Source organism: Odocoileus virginianus, chromosome 7, assembly GCF_023699985.2.
Source record: "Odocoileus virginianus isolate 20LAN1187 ecotype Illinois chromosome 7, Ovbor_1.2, whole genome shotgun sequence".
NCBI classification, from domain to species: domain Eukaryota; kingdom Metazoa; phylum Chordata; class Mammalia; order Artiodactyla; family Cervidae; genus Odocoileus; species Odocoileus virginianus.
Window position 1 is genome coordinate 43509632 of NC_069680.1, and position 19500 is coordinate 43529131.

The following is a 19500-nucleotide window of genomic DNA, read 5'->3' on the forward strand; positions in this document are numbered from 1 at the left end:
CTGCACTTTGGTGGTATTTTAGCAGAATTAGTAACACCTCTTCCTTCTGTCTTTTTCTCAAAAGGTGGATTAATGGATATAGATTTTGGTCCTTGCTTCCAGATGGCTGAGGCTCTCTGAGAGTCCAGTCTCACCTACTCAATCTCAGGAAGCTGGTCGAGCCCCAAAGGGGACTTGTGGGAAAGCCCTGTGGTACCAACACAGCATCATAAACCATTTATGAAAGACAGAAATATCCTAGTCACTTCTCTTTCTCTTCTCAATGTTTTCAGCACCACTTCCCCCATTTCCTTCCTTTTCTTTTCTCTTTCTTTAATCAAATTGTTCCAATTCTACATTGTGAGCAGAATTTTTATATCAAATGAACAATTTTACCTTGTGTGCATTTCACTTAAAAACCTTGCATTTCACTTTCTGACAATGCAAATTAACTACATAGTGCCTGGCATTCAGTGAAATATTCAACAAATGGCATTTTTATTGTCTTTGTTATTATCTTGGAAAAATACTAGCTTTGTAAAGTGTCACTAATGTGAATAATTATAGAGCAGGTAATTATTGTGGCTGAACAAAATTATATTTTAATTCTAATTTAATTCTTATAACTACACCATAAGATCGCATTTTGTATTATCCCCCATTACAAAATAAGTTAACTAAGGCATAAGGAGGTTGATACATAGCAGAAGAGATTTATGAAGTGGGGCACTCTGACTCCAACAACTATTTAACAATTCAATGCTTTGGACATAATCCCAGTTTTACAAAGAGAAAAACAAGACATGGAGAAGATAAATAATTTGACCAGCTTCAGAAGTAGTTCAAAATCCTAAAACCTAGACTTGCCTGGTGGTGCCAAATTTGCTTTCTTAACCTTTTGTATTACAGGGATTCAGAAAAGAGAATTTTCTTGTAGGTACCAAGGAAGTTCAGATAAAAAAATTCTCATTGTCTGTGTTTTGCAGCTCCAAAGCCTGTTGTGTATCTGCAACATGGCTTAGTTGCATCTGCCAGTAACTGGATTTGCAACCTGCCCAACAACAGCTTGGCTTTCCTTCTGGCAGATGTTGGTTATGATGTGTGGCTGGGGAACAGCCGGGGAAATACTTGGTCCAGAAAACACTTGAAATTTTCACCCAAGTCACCAGAATACTGGGCCTTCAGGTAAGAAAAACACTACTAATGACTAACATGTGTACATTGCTCTTTTATATGGGTGACTACCCTTTTGAATTTTCCCTTTTTGTCCAACTGCGCATTGTGGAATCCACAAGATGGAAATAAACATACCTTCCTCTACCCAGGTTTTCTTCACAAGCTCTGAAGAAATGCCCTTATTATTGCACTGATAGTTGTTTTAAACACTCCACTTGGCCTATGTGTATGTAAAGTATATAAGAAAGAAAAAAAATCAAAATGCAAATTCCAGGACTATCACACTGTCAACGTGCAGTCCAGAAATTTACATGGTACGCTGAATGAAGAGGAATAATGACACTGATCAAGAAATGGGAACAGAAACAATGTTTTAGTTGAAAACCCTGAGAACCAGACATTCCGGTTAAGTCAAAATGAGCCAAGCACTTGAGCAGAGATGACACTCCAATGTTTATTCACTGAGGTGTGAAGGAACCCTGTCCTCCATAGACTGAGGGTGCTAAAATCTCTCCATGGAGCCAACCTGCCAACAGCAGTCCCCGAGGGTGTTGTCTGCCTTAGAAGTTAGGCCAACTGAGTGACAGAAGCAAGCCTGGCATTTGTAGTGAAGCAAAGAACCAAGCCTTGAAGGTCACTAAAGTTACTTATTCCTTGACCTCATTCCCACCTCACTCCTGGAAGCCATTTGTCATCCCCTAATTCCACATCCCAGGGCAGCTGTGTCACGGCACCATTGCAAATAGCATCATGATTCCCTGGATGAGTGTTCTCCCGACTACACACATGAGAGAAAGCACCTGAGGCCGCTTTCCTGGAAATGTTGATTCAGTCTATCTGGGCTGAGGTCTGCAAGTCTCTTCACTTTTTCTGTTTGTAAAATAAGCATTCCAGGTAATTTTTCTTTTCAAAGGAGTTTGGTAAATCTGCTATAGGATTAAGTGAAAAGCCTCTGTAGACTGGGCTGATCCTGGGAAAGATCCCAGCCCCTGATGCTGGGAAAGATCAAAGGCAAAAGGAGAAGTGGGTGGCAGAGGATAAGATGGTTACATAGCATCACTAACTCAAAGGACAGGAACTTGAGCAAACTCCGAGAGACAGTAGAGAGCAGAGGAGCCTGGCATGCTGCAGACCAAGGGGCCGCAAAGACATGACTTAGCAACCAAACAACTACAACAACTCTGTAGGCTTTGCAAGTCAGAGTTTTCAGTTTCTTAACACAAAGTTACTCTTGGATCAAGACGAGATCCTCAGAAGATGCCTGACATCATGTATTGATTCTAGTCTTATATTTAACAAAAGCTAAGCATCTAGATCTGCATCGCATATATTTAAGTATTACAAGCCTAACAAAGAGATGGATTTTTTCTAATGCTGTTTTGTTTTGTTTTGTTTTTTCTTTTGGCAGTTTGGATGAGATGGCTAAATACGACCTTCCAGCCACAATCAATTTTATCATAGAGAAAACCAAAAAAGAGCAACTCTACTACGTGGGCCACTCCCAAGGCACCACCATTGGTGTGTTTGGGACAGATGTGATCTGAGGGTGTCAGGAGATTTTCTTCATATCCATGAAAGGGGTCAGGATTTCTTCCCTCTGTGCAGTCTCTAGCTTTGGGGACTTTGAGTTGGAAAAACATCACACCTGGCTGTCTTCTGAAGAATAAATAAAGTGAGGATGACTAAGGGATTTTCCTGCCCCCTCAGGACTAAATTTGGAGATCGATGGAAAGACTGAAAGAAAGTCAATTATTTATTTATTCATTTGTGTACCCAGCAAACACTTGTCAGACACTGGGTTAGATACCAGGAAATCAAAGATAAATATGGTATACATCTTTCTCTTGAAGAGCTCACAGTCTAATAAGGGAAACTAAAAAGAAAGCAGAGAATTACAAATCTCAGTGATCATATGCCATAATCAATGTGACTTTTAGTTAGTACCCAGTGGCTGCTAGGGTAGGCTAAATGTGGACGGGCCACATTGGCAGTGCCATAAGTCTCTCCATTCTCTTCTCTGTTCTCTTTTCAGCTAGAGACCTTTTTTTTTTTTTTTTTTAAGATGACCTTTTTTTTTTTTCCATTTATTTTTATTAGTTGGAGGCTAATTACTTTACAACATTGCAGTGGTTTTTGTCATACATTGAAATGAATTAGCCATGGATTTACATGTATTCCCCATCCCGGTCCCCCCTCCCACCTCCCTCTCCACCCCATCCCTCTGGGTCTTCCCAGTGCACCAGGCCTGAGCACTTGTCTCATGCATCCAACCTGGGCTGGTGATCTGTTTCACCCTAGATATACATGTTTTGATGCTGTGCTCTTGAAACATCCCACCCTCGCCTTCTCCCACAGAGTCCACAAGTCTGTTCTATACATCTGAGTCTTTTTCTTTTTTTGCATATAGGGTTATCGTTACCATCTTTCTAAATTCCATATATATGTGTTAGTATACTGTAATGCTCTTTATCTTTCTGGCTTACTTCACTCTGTATAATGGGCTCCAGTTTCACCCATCTCATTAGAACTGATTCAAATGAATTCTTTTTAATGGCTGAGTAATATTCCATGGTGTATATGTACTACAGCTTCCTCATCCATTCGTCTGCTGATGGGCATCTAGGTTGCTTCCATGTCCTGGCTATTATAAACAGTGCTGCAATGAACATTGGGGTGCACTTGTCTCTTTCAGATCTGGTTTCCTCAGTGTGTATGCCCAGAAGTGGTATTGCTGGGTCATATGGCAGATCTATTTCCAGCTTTTTTTTTTTTTTTTTTTTTATATCTTTCAACCTTGTTGAATTTTTTTTTTCTTTTTCTTTTTTTTTTTTAATTACTTTACATCATTACAGTAGTTTTTGTTATACATTGAAATGAATTAGCCATTGATTTACATGTATTCCCCATCCCAGTCCCCCCTCCCACCTCCCTCTCCACCCGATCCCTCTGGGTCTTCCCAGTGCACCAGGCCCGAGCACTTGTCTCATGTACCCAACCTGGGCTGGTTATCTGTTTCACCCTAGATAATATACATGTTTCAATGCTGTTCTCTTGAAACATCCCACTCTCGCCTTCTCACAGAGTCCACAAGTCTGTTCTATACATCTGAGTCTCTTTTTCTGTTTTGCATATAGGGTTATCATTATCATCTTTCTAAAGTCCATATATATGTGTTAGTATACTGTAATGGTCTTTATCTTTCTGGCTTACTTCACTCTGTATAATGGGCTCCAGTTTCATCCATCTCATTAGAACTGATTCAAATGAATTCTTTTTAATGGCTGAGTAATATTCCATGGTGTATATGTACCACAGCTTCCTCATCCATTCGTCTGCTGATGGGCATCTAGGTTGCTTCCATGTGCTGCCTATTATAAACAGTGCTGCAATGAACATTGGGGTGCACGTGTCTCTTTCAGATCTGGTTTCCTTGGTGTCTATGCCCAGAAGTGGGATTGCTGGGTCATATGGTAGTTCTATTTCCAGCTTTTTAAGAAATCTCCACACTGTTTTCCATAGTGGCTGTACTAATTTGCATTCCCACCAACAGTGTAAGAGGGTTCCCTTTTCTCCACACCCTCTCCAGCATTTATTGCTTGTAGACTTTTGGATAGCAGCCATCCTGACTGGCGTGTAATGGTACCTCATTGTGGTTTTGATTTGCATTTCTCTGATAATGAGTGATGTTGAGCATCTTTTAATGTGTTTTTTTGCCATCCGTATGTCTTCCTTGGAGAAATGTCTGTTTAGTTCTTTGGCCCATTTTTTGATTGGGTCATTTATTTTTCTGGAATTGAGCTGCAGGAGTTGCTTGTATATTTTGAGATTAATCCTTTGTCTGTTGCTTCATTTGCTATTATTTTCTCCCAATCTGAGGGCTGTCTTTTCACCTTGCTTATAGTTTCCTTTGTTGTGCAAAAGCTTTTAAGTTTCATTAGGTCCCATTTGTTTATTTTTGCTTTTGTTTCTAAAAGTCTGGGATGTGGGTCATAGAGGATCCTGCTGTGATTTCAGCTAGAGACCTTGACATTGCTAACAGCATTTATATCAGGCATTTGAGAGCATTATCATCCATATTTTATAAATGGCTGAACTTAGGAGTCCTTTCTAATCATGATAATGCCATTAGAAACTCTACATAAATATAAATCTAACCTTTGAAAGAATTACTCTATAAGTATTCTATTTTCCATGTTTACAGATAGAGAAAGCTGAGACTCATAAAGGGGAGGTAAGTTGCCCAAGTTTTCACACAGCTAGCACATGGGAAACCAAAATTCTAGTTCAGTTTTGTCTGATACCAAAGACTATGATCAAGCTAGAATGGCCGTTGGAGTTAACCTAGACATGCCTGACAACAGATATTTGAATCCTTTCTGTAATATTCTCTGTAAATAGATTTGCATCCTTCAGAAACAGGAAACTCACTTTATTCTGAATTAGCCAGTTTCATCTTTGGAAATTTAAAAATCCTTGCCCCAAAATGGTACTTACTCTGAGTGGCTTTGTTTTCTTTTTTAATATAACTGCTTTTACTATCATTTAAAGTGAGTTAAGTAAGAATTGTTCTAAATCCATGAATTAGTATCTTCTTCCCTTTCAGCTTTCATAGCATTCTCCACTAATCCAGAGCTGGCTAAAAGGATTAAGATATTTTTTGCGTTGGCTCCAGTCACAACAGTGAAATATACCCAAAGTCCTATGAAAAAATTTACAAATCTTTCCAGAAAAGCAGTCAAGGTATGTGACAACTTTTCCCCAGGTTTCAGTCTGTAGTAACTAAAACTATCTCTATTTCTACTGATTTCAAGAAAAGCCAACTTGAGACATAAAGTTTTACCAAGTGGATCAGTGGTAAAGAGCCCGCCTACAATGCCGAAGACTCGGGTTCGATCCCTGGGTCAGGAAGATCCTCTGAAGAAGGAAATGGCTAACTCTACCCATATTCTTGCCTGGAGAATTCCATGGACAGAGGAGCCCAGCAGGCTACAGTCCTTGGGGTCACACAGAGTCTGACACAACTGAGCATCTAGAAAGAATAAGATAGGTGCTTGAGGTACACATGTAGGTTTACTGATGATGCACAATTTTGCCAATTGAGTTCAGGATGCTCACTCTGATGCCATACTACTCTACCGTCTTCATTTTTTTATTTAGAGGCTTCTCTCTCACATGATTCCTCTATCACAGATATAGCAAGAGCTGATTTGACTGATGGGCTGATTGATTGGTTTAATTTGTTCTTGTTGTTCAGTTGCTCAGTCATGTCCGACTCTTTGTGACCCAATGGACTGCAGCACACCAGGCTTCCATGTTCTTCACCATCTTCTGGAGTTTGCTCAGACTCACATCCATTGAGTCAGCGATGCCATCCAATCATCTCATCCTCTGTCATCCACTTCTCCTCCTGCCCTCAATCTTTCCCAGCATCAGGGTCTTTTCTAATGAATCAGCTCTTCACATCAGGTGGCCTACGTATTGGAGCTTCAGCTTCAGTACTTCCGATGAATATTCAGGGTTGATTTCCTTCAGATTTGATCTCCTTGCAGTCCAAGGTACTCTCAAGAGTCTTCTCCAGCACCACAGTTCAAAAGCATCAGTGGTTTAATTTAGTAGGTTAAATTTCTCTCCAGTGCCCCCTACTGTATCAAGGACAGTATGGTGTAGTATTTCAGACTGTATGGAGTCTGATGGCATGAATCTGAATCATAGGTAGCTGGGTGAATTTGGTCAAGACCTTAATTCTAGGAAATATTTTATTCATCTATTAACTGAGGATAATAGTAGTCTCTACTTGTAGGGCTGCTCTGAGGATTAAGTGAGTACATATATGTAAATCTCTTACACATTGTTAGCCTTCAATTAATTCCAGCTATTGTTATTGCTGTCATGATTTCCATAGAACACTAAAAGTCCAAAGTTGCCCACTCTTTGTCAACTCTGTTTGTCAATTCCTCAAAACCTAGGCAGTATCCTAGACCTCAGATGATTTCTGCCAGTTGCCAGCTAACTAAATGATTATTTGCTCAATGAAAAGAACTATTCTTTGTGAGTTGATGTGTTTTCCTGTTACATAGTAATAGGGGCTTCTCCCGTGACAGACGGAAGATGATTAGACCATTTAGTGATTTCAGTGAAAGCATACAAAAGTGAAAGAATTTTTATAGAAGCCAGGAGTTCTGATTGGTGAGAGATAAGCAAATTAGCCCAGGGCGATTTAATTCCATATCTATACAACCAAGAAAGACCGTAGCAGCAAAACTATGGTAACAATGTGAAAAATGCTCACAGATCCCTCGTAGTACATGGGCATCTTTTACCATAGAGATTTCAGTCCAACCTGGTCCTACATTATCAGGCAAACAGCACCAGACTTCTTGTTCAATTACTTCAGCATTCCCACAAAGTTAAGAGATATTTTGAGATGGTAGGATCTTCACATTCTCAATTTGCCCAATTCCGCTTCAACTTTCAAAATGTTTTGATCTACCTATACTGTAGTGCAGTTCAATTCAATTTTGTAAAAAAAATAAATAAATAAAATGATCTAGGAGCTACTGTCTCAAAAGTATGGCATCATGAAACAGCTATGCCTATAAAGCTACTTTTCAGCCAATCAGCATGACTGAAAATTGGGGCAATGTGTGAATGGTGGAAGACTTGACCAAGAAGAGAATAATGGACAGTTCATAGAAAACAGCTATGTCATGTTAAAGAGTTTTGTTCTGTTGGTGATGGGAAGTTATTGAAGAATGTTGAACAGAGAAATGGATTGATCAGTTTTGTAGTTTTAGAAATATTACCCGTAAGGTGCATTAACTCTAATAGAGAAGCTACCACATGTGACTAACTCACTAATTCCTAATAGAAATTCCAGCAAAATCATAATGATAGATCAAAGAAATTGCCAGACAGACTCAGAGAAAATGTTTCTAGGCATTGGAATCATGGAAGACTTCCTGGATGGCATTTCTAAGTTTGGGCTAAAGGACAAGATTTCACTTTACAATGTCCTGTAGAAAGTCTTTCCAAACTAAGAGTGAAACCTGAGCACCATTGAAGGGGTGAAGCTCAAGTCTTGGGAAATCACATGTAATTGACTTTATTTAGCTTTAAATTTGTGAAAGGTATGAGAAATAATATTGGAAATGTATGAATGGATTCTGTAGGAAATGTAGGAATATTGGAAATGTGGACTTAAATGCCAAGTTAAGAAGCTTGGGTTATATTCGATATATGGTGGCTGATCATGGGAGGTATTTACACAAAAGAATGACATGCATAATGCTCTTTTTAGAAGAATTCTCCTGGGGACCAAATGGAAGTGAATGAGAGTAAAATATATAAGAAGGGCAAAAGATGAGGGAAATGGTTATAGATTTATTGTTACACTTCAGTTGAGAAACCTAGCCAAGGTTGTGCAAAAGAAGACTTTATAGGATTTGACAATGAAATGATAGGCATGGCATAAACTTTTAGAGAGTTAAGATTTTTGCTTTTGTTTTTGTTTTCTCTTTTCCTCTCCTATTAGGCAAACGTTGGTCTTCCAGTTTTTCTCATCAGTAATTGCACTGTAAATAGCTCTAATTTTAGTGTGCCTGTGGGGAAGATGAGCTTAGGGTCTTTCTACTCTACCACCTTGCCTACTTTGCACTAGGTGTGTTTTAAATGTGATTTATTATCTACACAGAAATTCCTAGTGCACATTGATTTTCTATTTTATAGTTGAGGAAATCCAGGATAATAGAAAATTAAATACGAGACAGAGTTTAGAATCAAACCAAGGTACTACTAACCCCCAAAGCCTTAGCAGTTTTCTATGGAGACAAGATTTTTAGGGGATGCTCCAAAAAACACTTCAACTAAAGGATCTTGGGAGAAAAAGCTTCAAGAGGTGAGTTGGGAGGGCTACAAAGACAGTTTAATGGGCTTTTTGGTTTCACTGAGGGCTAGTACTGAGCAGATGTCACCATGTCCAGTGCTTGACTGAATTACCACTTGTTTTCCACTTGACATTCACATCCATGAAATTTGATGGCATCTTAAATCGATCTTGCAGGTATTATTCGGTGACAAGATGTTCTCTCCGCACACATTTTTTAACCAATTCATTGCCACCAAGGTATGCAACCGGAAGATATTTCATCGTATTTGCAGCAACTTTATATTTACTTTGAGTGGATTTGATCCGAAAAACTTAAACATGGTACGTGTAAGTAGTCAGATCCAAGAAAGCAATTGTTTTGTTGGACAGAGATAAGGAGAGTTCATTCTAAATTGTGTGGAAACCACATTTCAAAGCCTTTTTGTCTCCTGGAATGTAACTAGCATGTTCATGGCTTCCAACCCAAGCTGAGAGTCCACCTGCTTGAGTAGGATGATTTGAGGCTTCATTAAATATCTCTTGACTATATTCTTGGACCAGGAAAGAAAAGTGCTTTGCCTTTTGTCTTTGACCACGGGATGTCCTCTGTGGGCTTTACACAGACACTTCCCTAGGCAGGAAAATAGAGGTGAGGGAAGAGAAAATTCTTAAAGATGGGCTTCTTTGCTTAGTTTATCTTCAGAGGATGTTGGACATGTTTATTCTGAGAGAGAGAGATTGGGTCAGGTGAGAGAGGGAAAGAAAACACTCAGATTCACTTGTGGTGTGATTACATGATTAGCCTTCAGGTAAGAAATAATCTTTTTACTTTGCAGAGTCGCTTAGATGTTTATTTTGCACAGAGCTCTGCAGGAACATCTGTTCAGACCATGCTGCACTGGGCCCAGGTATGTACTCCCACTTCCTGATATAACACACACATATCTCTGCAAGATCCCTGAGGGGCACGTCCAGAGAGCTCACTCTGTGAGTTATGCCACTGTTGGGTGGATGCTTCTGGAATCAGATCAACTCGTGTCGATGTTCTTTACTCTCATCTATTCTCCAGGTCCTCTGTGTATTCCCAGATATTCTGACTGAATTCTGATCTTCAGATTACTCCTAATTGTCTTGTCTAGTGTTTCCTCTTTTGGGAAATCATTCACTCTAACAGAGCCATACATAACATGATAAATGCTATTCTAGAAAGATCTTTTTACCCTCAATTAGGATATAGGCAATTTCAGAGTGTGGAAATACTGCCTAATTTAGAGGACATTGAACGTTAGAGAGGGTTTTAAATGGACTAAGGGTTTCTGTTTTTACTCTCCATTTAAGTTTTTTGTGTGTGTTACTATATTTCTCAGGATTTAGCAAGCTCAGCGATAAGTCAAATTCAGTTGGTATAGCTTTCTAAGCCACGTATGTCAGTGTGTGTGTATGTGTGTGTGCACATGTACAAGTGGGGAAGGTCTAATATTTAATATTTAATTAAATATCTTAATTTTAAAATACTTTAAAAAGTTGAATAAGAATTTTAAATCCCTAGGAATCTGAATTTTAACCTACACCCTGATAAATTTCTTCCATGCTTTAGAGTTGACAATCACTGCTATAGATAGTCTTAAATACTAGTTGAAGATTACTGAAATTCTTTGAAGAGTTCCACCCTCAAGAGATAAGTGTTCAAGTTCCTAAAGGAAGACAGATATTCCAGATTTAGGACTTCCTACTGGTGAGGAGACAGGTAGATTCTGAAAGGCATAGTTTTCCAGATAATAGAACTTCAATTTCATATTCATTGAGCACTTACAATGTGTTTTTATTGTCCAGATATATATCTCATTGTCTGTTATGAATTCTCCTAACAATCTTTCAATGAAACCATTGATATTCCCCACTCTAAAAATGTCACAGCCAATCCTTACCTCTCACGGTTGACTCCTCTTAAAGCTATCTCTTCTCCTTTGATAGAAAGTTCTCTTGAGAAGAGAAATAATTGGGTGGGATGGGGAGATAAAATATTTGGTTATAAGTTACATAGACAGCTAAAGCAAGGATGATGATAATGACATGATGGTAACCATATCAATAAAAAGAGTGATTTCTTGACGGTTCCTAGGTGCCACATGCTTTTTATACATTACTTAATCTTCATAACCTTATAAGCAGAATGCTGTTGTCATTTCCATTGCACAGATGAGAAAACAGGTTTAGAGAAGATGTATATACAGCCTGGATCACAGATTTAATAATCCTTTAAGCCTGGATTAAAGCTAGGTCTGTTTGATGCTAGAACCCAAGTTCCTAACTATATAGTACATTCTATTGCTTCTCATGGCTGAAAACCTACACAATTTCAACCACAGCAGACTACTGCCTCTGTGAATATAAATCACAGTGAGAAACATTTCAAACAAAAAAATCAGAATTAAATCAGTTCATGTGAAAAAAATCAAGTTAAAAAAAACCTTTGGAGTAATATGAAAATAATTTAACGAAGTGCTTGAGGTAAAGGTAAAAATTATGTCTCCTCAATCCAAATGGGTGCAAATAACCAGAAAAGGGAACTCATAGAAGTATTAATGTTTCTATCTTAATATCTGAAGTCTAAAACTTAAAATAACAAAAAGGCACACACAGTGTCTCAGGCTCTCAGGCTGTGGCCATGTTATTGACAATATGGCAGGCTGTTTGGCCATATAGACAGGAGACAGACAGACACGATACCTCAGAAAGCCTTGAAGGTATTCTTTGAGTGAGCATTCCCTTCAAAGTTAACAAAAATGTTTAAGAATAAGGGATATAGTCATATTATCCTAGACCATCTGATATGATAAGAGGTATAAAGTTTAATAATAGTAGCAGTCATTTTTTAATGTATAGCTAGTGCCTTTCAAAAAATATTAAAATTCTTGAAGCCAAGATGTTCAAGAATCAATGTAGCATCTTTTAAAACACGTCTATGTACACAGCATACAATTTATTTAAAGGCATCACTGCTGGAAGATTTTCATTGGAAAAATATTAAAGGAAAGAAAAGATAGTTCCATGAATTTGTATCATTTTTATTATTTTACTTATTAAACTTTGACTTTTAGCTCATGTGCTAAAGCGTGGGACATTATGTCAATCCTTTTTGTGTATTTTTTGCTTACTGTATTTACATGTATGTTGTGTTCATATATCATTTTAAAGTGTTTATTATTTGTATCTTTTTATAGGCTGTTAATTCTGGTCGGTTCCAAGCTTTTGATTGGGGAAACCCTGATCAGAATATGAAGCACTTCCACCAGGTACAATAACAATAATCACCAATTGCATACTGCAGATGAAATTTGTAAAAATAGTATCTACTCATCAAACACCTACTCAGTATGCTCCATTCACTATGCCAGATACTTTGTATAGATCAGATGCTATTTGGGGGAATCTTACCACTTGTCTTATTATTGTTTTTGATTCTCAGCATGAACTTCCCAAATAAATATTAGGTTATGTAAATTGTCTCTATTTTTCCAGAAGCTCAGAGAGGTTAGGTGAATTGTCAAAAATTATTTAGCTAGTAAAGAACCAGAATACCACCCAGGGTTCCTGGATCAAAAGTATATTCTTCTTCTGTTACACTTACTCCTCAAAAAAATAGAAACTCTCAGCACTTAAGACCATATTTTTAAAGAAAGAATTAAAGATGCACAGTTTTATTTCTAAAGCATATTCTCTGGCTTCTTATCCATCCCTCATAAATGAACCTCATAAAATGAACTGTTTATCCTAATAAGTTTTTGAATGTCATTTACTGCTCATTCAAAAACAATTATGAATGATTAAAGATATTCCAGACAGGATTATCACCTTTAGAAAAAAACAATGCTGTTTGCCAGATAATAATATGTCCATTTATATCTGACATTATATATGAAAACTTTCCCTTGTGAAAAAACTCCATATTAAAGTGAATAGGTATTGTTGTTAATTTTTCCAATATTTAAGGAAATCCAATGATGGCTTCAGCTTCTGGCTAATAGATGGAGCTCAAATTAAACAAGTAGGCAACAAAGATACATGGATTTTTTTCAAATCAGGCATGTGGAAATTTGGAGATTTTTTAAAGCAATTTCACTGTTACCATAATAACTATGATAGTGAAAATGCATAACTTCAAGTAGTGTAAAAAAGCTGATTTTCCCCTAAACTGCTATAGTTGTATGTGTGTGGAGAGGTGTGTGGAAACATACGCAAACTCACACACTGTGTCAGAGTGCTATTTACTCTTGTGATTAACAGCTCCTTGTACTAGCAAGAGTATGTAATTGATTTAGGAAAAGTTTTTAGGTGATGACCTTACCCTATAAGACTCAAATACCTATTTGGATGAAAGCTGAATCACAGGTATTAACTCTGTCATTGTGCTCATAGATTCTATCAAAATACATGGCATTTCAGGTTCAATTATGGATCTTTTGCTTGGAACTTTAGGGAGGAAAAGAAAACTTAAACTGTAAACAATATATAAGTTTTAACAATTAACAACCTTTGTCACAACTATAAGTAATATCATCATAAGTTAGATAGGTGTAATTACCAATATAATCACCAATCCTGTATTACTAAAAAAAAAAAAAAGTGAAAAAAGAAAATTTTCTGGGCCAAAAGCTACCACATGTCATTTGGATCCTGATCTGGATGTTCATTTTTGTTTTGACATCTTCTGGGCTTCCCAGTTCATTCTGAGTACGGTATTAAATTACTGCAGTCAATGTATTCTGATTTTAGGAGCTCCTTAGATAAACTTGTGCCTTAAAGCTTGCTAATATTTTTCTTCCTCTGTGCTGTGTTGTTTTTCTATCCTTTATCTCTCTCTATGCTTGCCTTTGAATATTTATGCCTTGTATTTTTCTACTGAGAACACTACCAAGTCAGGAAAAGCAAGCCTCTTTCTTCAGTTGCTCTTGGCGTTGAGTGCACCAGGCTTTCCTTAGCCCACCGTTCCCTTGCATGCGGTACTCATTAGTTCTAATCTTCACTGATTTCCTTCTTTGCCTTTCACATTGTCTTCTCATGGCTACACATTCCTATTTACCACTTGCTTCTAAGCCCAGATCCAAGGTCTTCCAGTATTATGATGTAGGGACTTAATACTTAAGATATTTGCTAATGCAAAGACCCATCTACTGATGGTGACATGTGGAATGGCTATACCAGTGCTCTGCCTGCCGATCACTCTACTAAGAGAACTCATGGTGCAGTTACCGAGTCAGAGGTCTCCCCAGGCACATTTCTAGTCTTAGAAACCTCTTCCTGGCCAAAGATACTGTTTTCTAAGAATTTATAACTTGGTCCATGTTACCTTTTCTTCTTAGTCTTGCTGCTGAAATTACCTATGGTGCATTAATCGCCTTTGGCTACCATAAAAAATCCCATAGACTGAGTGGCTTAAACAACAGAAATTTATTTCTAACAGTCCTGGAAGCTGGAAGTTCAAGAGCAGGGGTGTCAGCATGGTCAGGTTCTAGTGAGGGCTTTCTTACTGGATTGCTGACAGCCTCCTTCTCCATGTATGTCCACATAGCCTTTCCTCTTTGTCTCTGGTTGAAGAGAGAGATCTGTCTCTCTCTCTCTCTCTATCTCTCTCTCTCTCACTTCCCCTCCTATAAGGCCACCAATCCTGTTGGATTAGGATCCAAACCTTATAACCTCATTTAACCTTAATTACTTCCTAAAAGCCTTTTCTCTAAATACAATCACTTGGGGTTAAGGCTTCAACATATGAATTTGGAGGGAACACAATTTAGTCCATAGAATATGTAGGTCTTTACAATGCAAGTAGTGAAAATCACTCTATTTTAAATTTTATAAAAATATGGTTTGGTTTTACTGAAATAAGAAGTATAATGGTAAACTCACAATAGCCAGGAATATACATAATCATCAGGCTCTCCCTTTCTCCCTGTCACTCTCTCTCAATTCTGCTTGCATATGCTGCTTGCATTTTCAGACTATTAAGATAGTAGTACAACAGTTAATGTATGTACATAACATACAGTAACATTTAGAACATACAGAACTTGCTTAACAACTGATAATTGATGTTCCTTCTATAATACGATTTTCTGTGAAAACAATTTTTCTCTCTCCTCAATTTTATTTAGCTTACACCTCCTCTATACAACGTTTCTAATATGGAAGTTCCAACAGCAGTGTGGAGTGGTGGACAGGACTGCGTGGCTGATCTCAAAGATGTTGAGAATTTACTTCCTGCAATTACCAAGCTCATTTATTACAAGTCAATTCCACACTACAATCATGTGGATTTTTACCTTGGACAGGATGCACCCCGTGAAATTTACCAAGACCTAATTAGAATGATGGAGGAATGGTTGTAAAATTAAATACACTTTCCTTTCCCTAAGGAAGTGGATTTTAGTCATAAGAATGTGGTACACAGACTCTAGGTAACTCCTCGAATAATTTGTGGTCCACCCAGGAACCACAAATTTGTGTAATCCTTTCCTGTTGATTGTGGGAGGGACCTGAGACTTGCTTCCAGACAGGAGAATTGGCAAAGGTGATGGGATGTCATCCCCTAATTGCAGTCTATTATATAAGAATCCATCTTAGCAGACTAGAGCAAGAAATTCTCCTTGACTTAATAAGGCTAGCAAATGTGGGAAGGAACCATATGTGGCTTCTAGGATCTGCAGGTGGCCTCCAGCTGATAACTTGCAAAGAATTGGGACTCTCAGTCATATGAGAAAATGGATTCTGCCTAAAATCTGAATGAGCTTGGGAGTCCATTCTTTCCTAGCTCGGCCTCTTGTTGAGAAAGCAGTCTGTCTAACACCTGGATTGCAGCCTGAGAACCAGTGAGACCCAGAGCAGAGGACCTAACTATGCCATACCTGAACTACTGACCCACAGAATGTGAGATAATAAATATTGTTTTAAATCACTAAATTTGTGGTCATTTGCTATCAGCAGTGGCAAACTACTACTGTTATTATTAATTATGAATTATTATCATTACCTCTCTCATTATTTTTTTCCTTGGTTAGACGCTGGAGAAATCCTGTTTCTTATTTCATTATTTTTCTCTGTCTTATTTTTCTTATGATGAACTGAGTTGAATATTTCTTTTTATGCAGATCTGATAGTGATTCATTCTTGCAGTGTGATACCATATTGTCTTATTGTGGTAAGGACACTTAACGTAAGATTTACCCTCTTAATATGTTTTTAAGTGTATTTTTAAGTGGGTCACCTACCCACGGGTGTGGGTTTTGATTCTATCACATCTTCACTCCTCATTCCTGTCTTGTTGTTCCTTTTTTTATATCTTTAACTGTGGAAAATATTTTCTGGTAGTCCTCAGGTCATTCCCATCAATAGTTGCTTTGTAAATAGTTGTAATTTTGATGTGCTCATGGGAGGAGGGGAGCTCAGTTCTCCCTACTCTGCTATCTTGATCACTTTCCCTACACCATTTTTTAAAGTCTATTTTTCACTGGAGTATAACCAATTAACAATGTTGTGACAATTTCAGGTGTTCAGCAAAAGGACTCAGCTATACTATACATGTATCCCTTCTTCCCCAGACTCCCCTCGCATTCAGGCTACCACATAATATTGACCAGGTCCTTGTTGGTTATCTATTTTAATTATAGCAGTATGTACACAACATTACATCTCTTAATCAGGTAGGATTTTCTTGGTTTTATTCCTACATCTTAAAAATATTCTTTCTTAATTTATAATTTATTTTCAGTAGGAGCCTCAAGGTACATCACCACCATTCTCATCAATCATATCAATTTAACATTTTTGGTTTGAACTGTATGTTCAGGAATCTGAACTAGCAACTTCCAGAGGGGAGAACATTTTAATATGGAACCATTTTTCAGTTCCACTATAAGGCTTCTGTGCACAGGACTTGGGGAGTCAGAGTCTCCTTGGTGGCATCATGTCTTTGTAACCCTTACCAATTATTAATATAAAAAATTTACCCAGAACCTCTTGTGTGTTCCTTGGTGGCTCTGATGATAAAGAATCTTCCTGCAATGCAGGAGCCCTGGGTTTGATCCCTGGGTTAGGAAGATCCCCTGAAGAAGAGAATGGCTACCCACTCCAGTATTCTGGCCTGGAAAATTGCATGGACTGTACAGTCCATGGGGCTGCAAAGTGTTGGACATGACTGAGAGACTTTCACACACACACACAAACACACACACACACACACAGTATTTATTTAGCACTTGTTAGCTTATTTGGCATTTATCAAAGGCATAGCCAAAGATGTCTATTCCTGTCCCTGTCTCTGTGATACAGTACTATGCTTATCTTGTTATAAGGAAGACCACTGATGCTCAGAAGACTTAAATACTAACTCAGGCAAATATTTAAGAACAACAATAAAATCTGGATCTTGAGTGCAGAGTTATTGAGATCCAAATTCTAGCTCTTGCTACTTCCTGGTACTGTTCCCCTAGAGATGTAGATGAGGAAATCCAATACAGATTGTCCTGGTCAGGGAAGGTCCTGCTTATTAGAGAATTTCTAAGGCTTTGTACAGTGGGTAAGGGCAGAATTTAATGCATGTTTTTACTTAAGGGAAAAGTCTGTAAAGTAAACAGGGGGCTTCCCTGGTGCTCAGTGGTAAAGAATCTGTCTGCCAGTGCAGGAGACATGGGTTCAACCCCTGATCAGGGAAGATCCCAGATGCTATGGAGCAACTAAACCCATGCACCACAACTATTGAATCTGGGCTCTGGAGCCCAAGAGCCACAACTACTGAAGCCTGCACACACTAGAGTTCATGCTCTGCAACAAGAGAAGCCACCACAATGAGAAGCCCACACATCGCAACCAGAAAGTAGCCCCCACTTCCTGCAACTAAAGAAAAGCATGTGCAGCAATGAGGACACAACATTTATTTAGTTATTTATTTATTTAAATAAAACTTAAAATTAAACAAGAAGACTAAAGCAAAATCACCAGAGAACAGAAAGGGAGTGGCTGAACCAGAAACAAGGACAGGGTATAAAATGGGTAATGTTCAGACAGAGCAGGAGTGTGGGTGACTAAGTGAAACAGGCTACCCAGGTTCTGAGTCAAAATTAGGTTGGCACAGAATGAAGCCAGATCTGGCAGCCTGGTTGGTACTTACCTGCCAGTGTGTCAATAGGTGTGTTGTGATAGTTTTTCCATAGTCACACTTTCAGGTAGCAATCACTTGACCCTACCCAATGTAACTCATCTCCATGAAGCCCTGTCTTGCAACACTGAGAATTACCCAACCCTCAACATAACAATCTGCCTTTCCACATTTAGTTGAGTCAGAAATTTGTGGAAGTCACTTCTCTTTGTAAGAAAAGGCCTTTCCTTCGTCTTCATGCCTGAGATTGCCTAAATCAGGCTGAACATTTCACACTTTTTTCCACACCTTCCAGATCCAGTCCTTTCAGTGTTGATTCAAAATATTGTGTCCTGCACACCAATGTGATGTTACATGGATACATTTGGCTCAGAGGAATGAACTAGTTAAGTCAGTCCTTCCTTTATAGGACATCAAGGATAATACCAGTAGTTATGAAGATCATCATAACAAAAATCATTCTCACTTCTGTACCATGTTGTGTTGTATTCAAAGTGCTTTCAGAGCCGTAATTACCTTTCTTTTTTTGACTGAGAGGTAACAAGGAATGGTTATGGGTTATTGATAGTGCTCATGTTGGGCTTCCCCAGTGGTTAAGAATCCACCTGCAATACTAGAGATGAAGGTTCGAGCCCTGGGTTACGAAGGAGAAGGAAATGGCAACCCACTCCAGCATTCTTGTCTTGGAAATCCCATGGACAGAGGAGCCTGGCAGGCTACTGTCCATAGGGTCGCAAAAGAGTTTGACATGACTTAGCAACTAAACAGCAACAAATACTCATGTTAGCATTAGATATTGAAAGTTCCAGGGCCAACTCCACAATTGATTAGCCACATGACACCAAAAATATCATGTACCATTGGCTCCAGCAATTTCCTTTTCTACAAAATAGTAACATTCTTCCTTACCTACATCATCTGCTGTCATGGATACAAAAGATGTATTAATACATGAAGCATATCTGTAAAGCACAGCACTTAAACAGAGGCCCTGAAGTCACATTGCTTAGGTTCGGTTTCTAGCCCTATTATTATCTTTATATCCAAAGACAAGTTAACGAATCACTTTAATCACATTTTCCTATCTGTGAAATGGAAATAATACTTGTTGTTGTTTAGTTGCTGCATTGTGTTTGAATATTGGTGGGGGGGGGCAGCTGCAGCCCTCCAGGCCCCTCTGTACATGGGATTTCCCAGGCAAGAACACTGGAGTGGGTTGCCAATTTCTTCTCCAGGGGCTCTTCCCAACCCAGAAATAGAACCCACGTCTCCTGCATTAGTAGGCAGATTCTTCACCACTGATCCACCAGAGAAGCCCAGAGACAACATT

The 19500-nt window shown here is 38.4% G+C and overlaps 1 protein-coding gene across 1 annotated transcript in view; it reads left to right on the top strand.

Moving 5' to 3' along the window:
• The window catches only part of LIPK (lipase family member K), a 39114-nt gene extending 23172 nt beyond the window's left edge, over positions 1 to 15942 (top strand). Inside the window, exons 4-10 of the mRNA XM_020895822.2 lie at positions 966 to 1164; positions 2564 to 2673; positions 5759 to 5895; positions 9215 to 9361; positions 9856 to 9927; positions 12244 to 12315; positions 15172 to 15942. Of these exons, the coding sequence (XP_020751481.2) occupies positions 966 to 1164; positions 2564 to 2673; positions 5759 to 5895; positions 9215 to 9361; positions 9856 to 9927; positions 12244 to 12315; positions 15172 to 15405 (971 nt within the window). The 3' untranslated portion in view covers positions 15406 to 15942. The remainder of the gene's footprint in view (positions 1 to 965; positions 1165 to 2563; positions 2674 to 5758; positions 5896 to 9214; positions 9362 to 9855; positions 9928 to 12243; positions 12316 to 15171) is intronic.
• The last annotated feature ends 3558 nt before the right edge of the window (positions 15943 to 19500 follow it).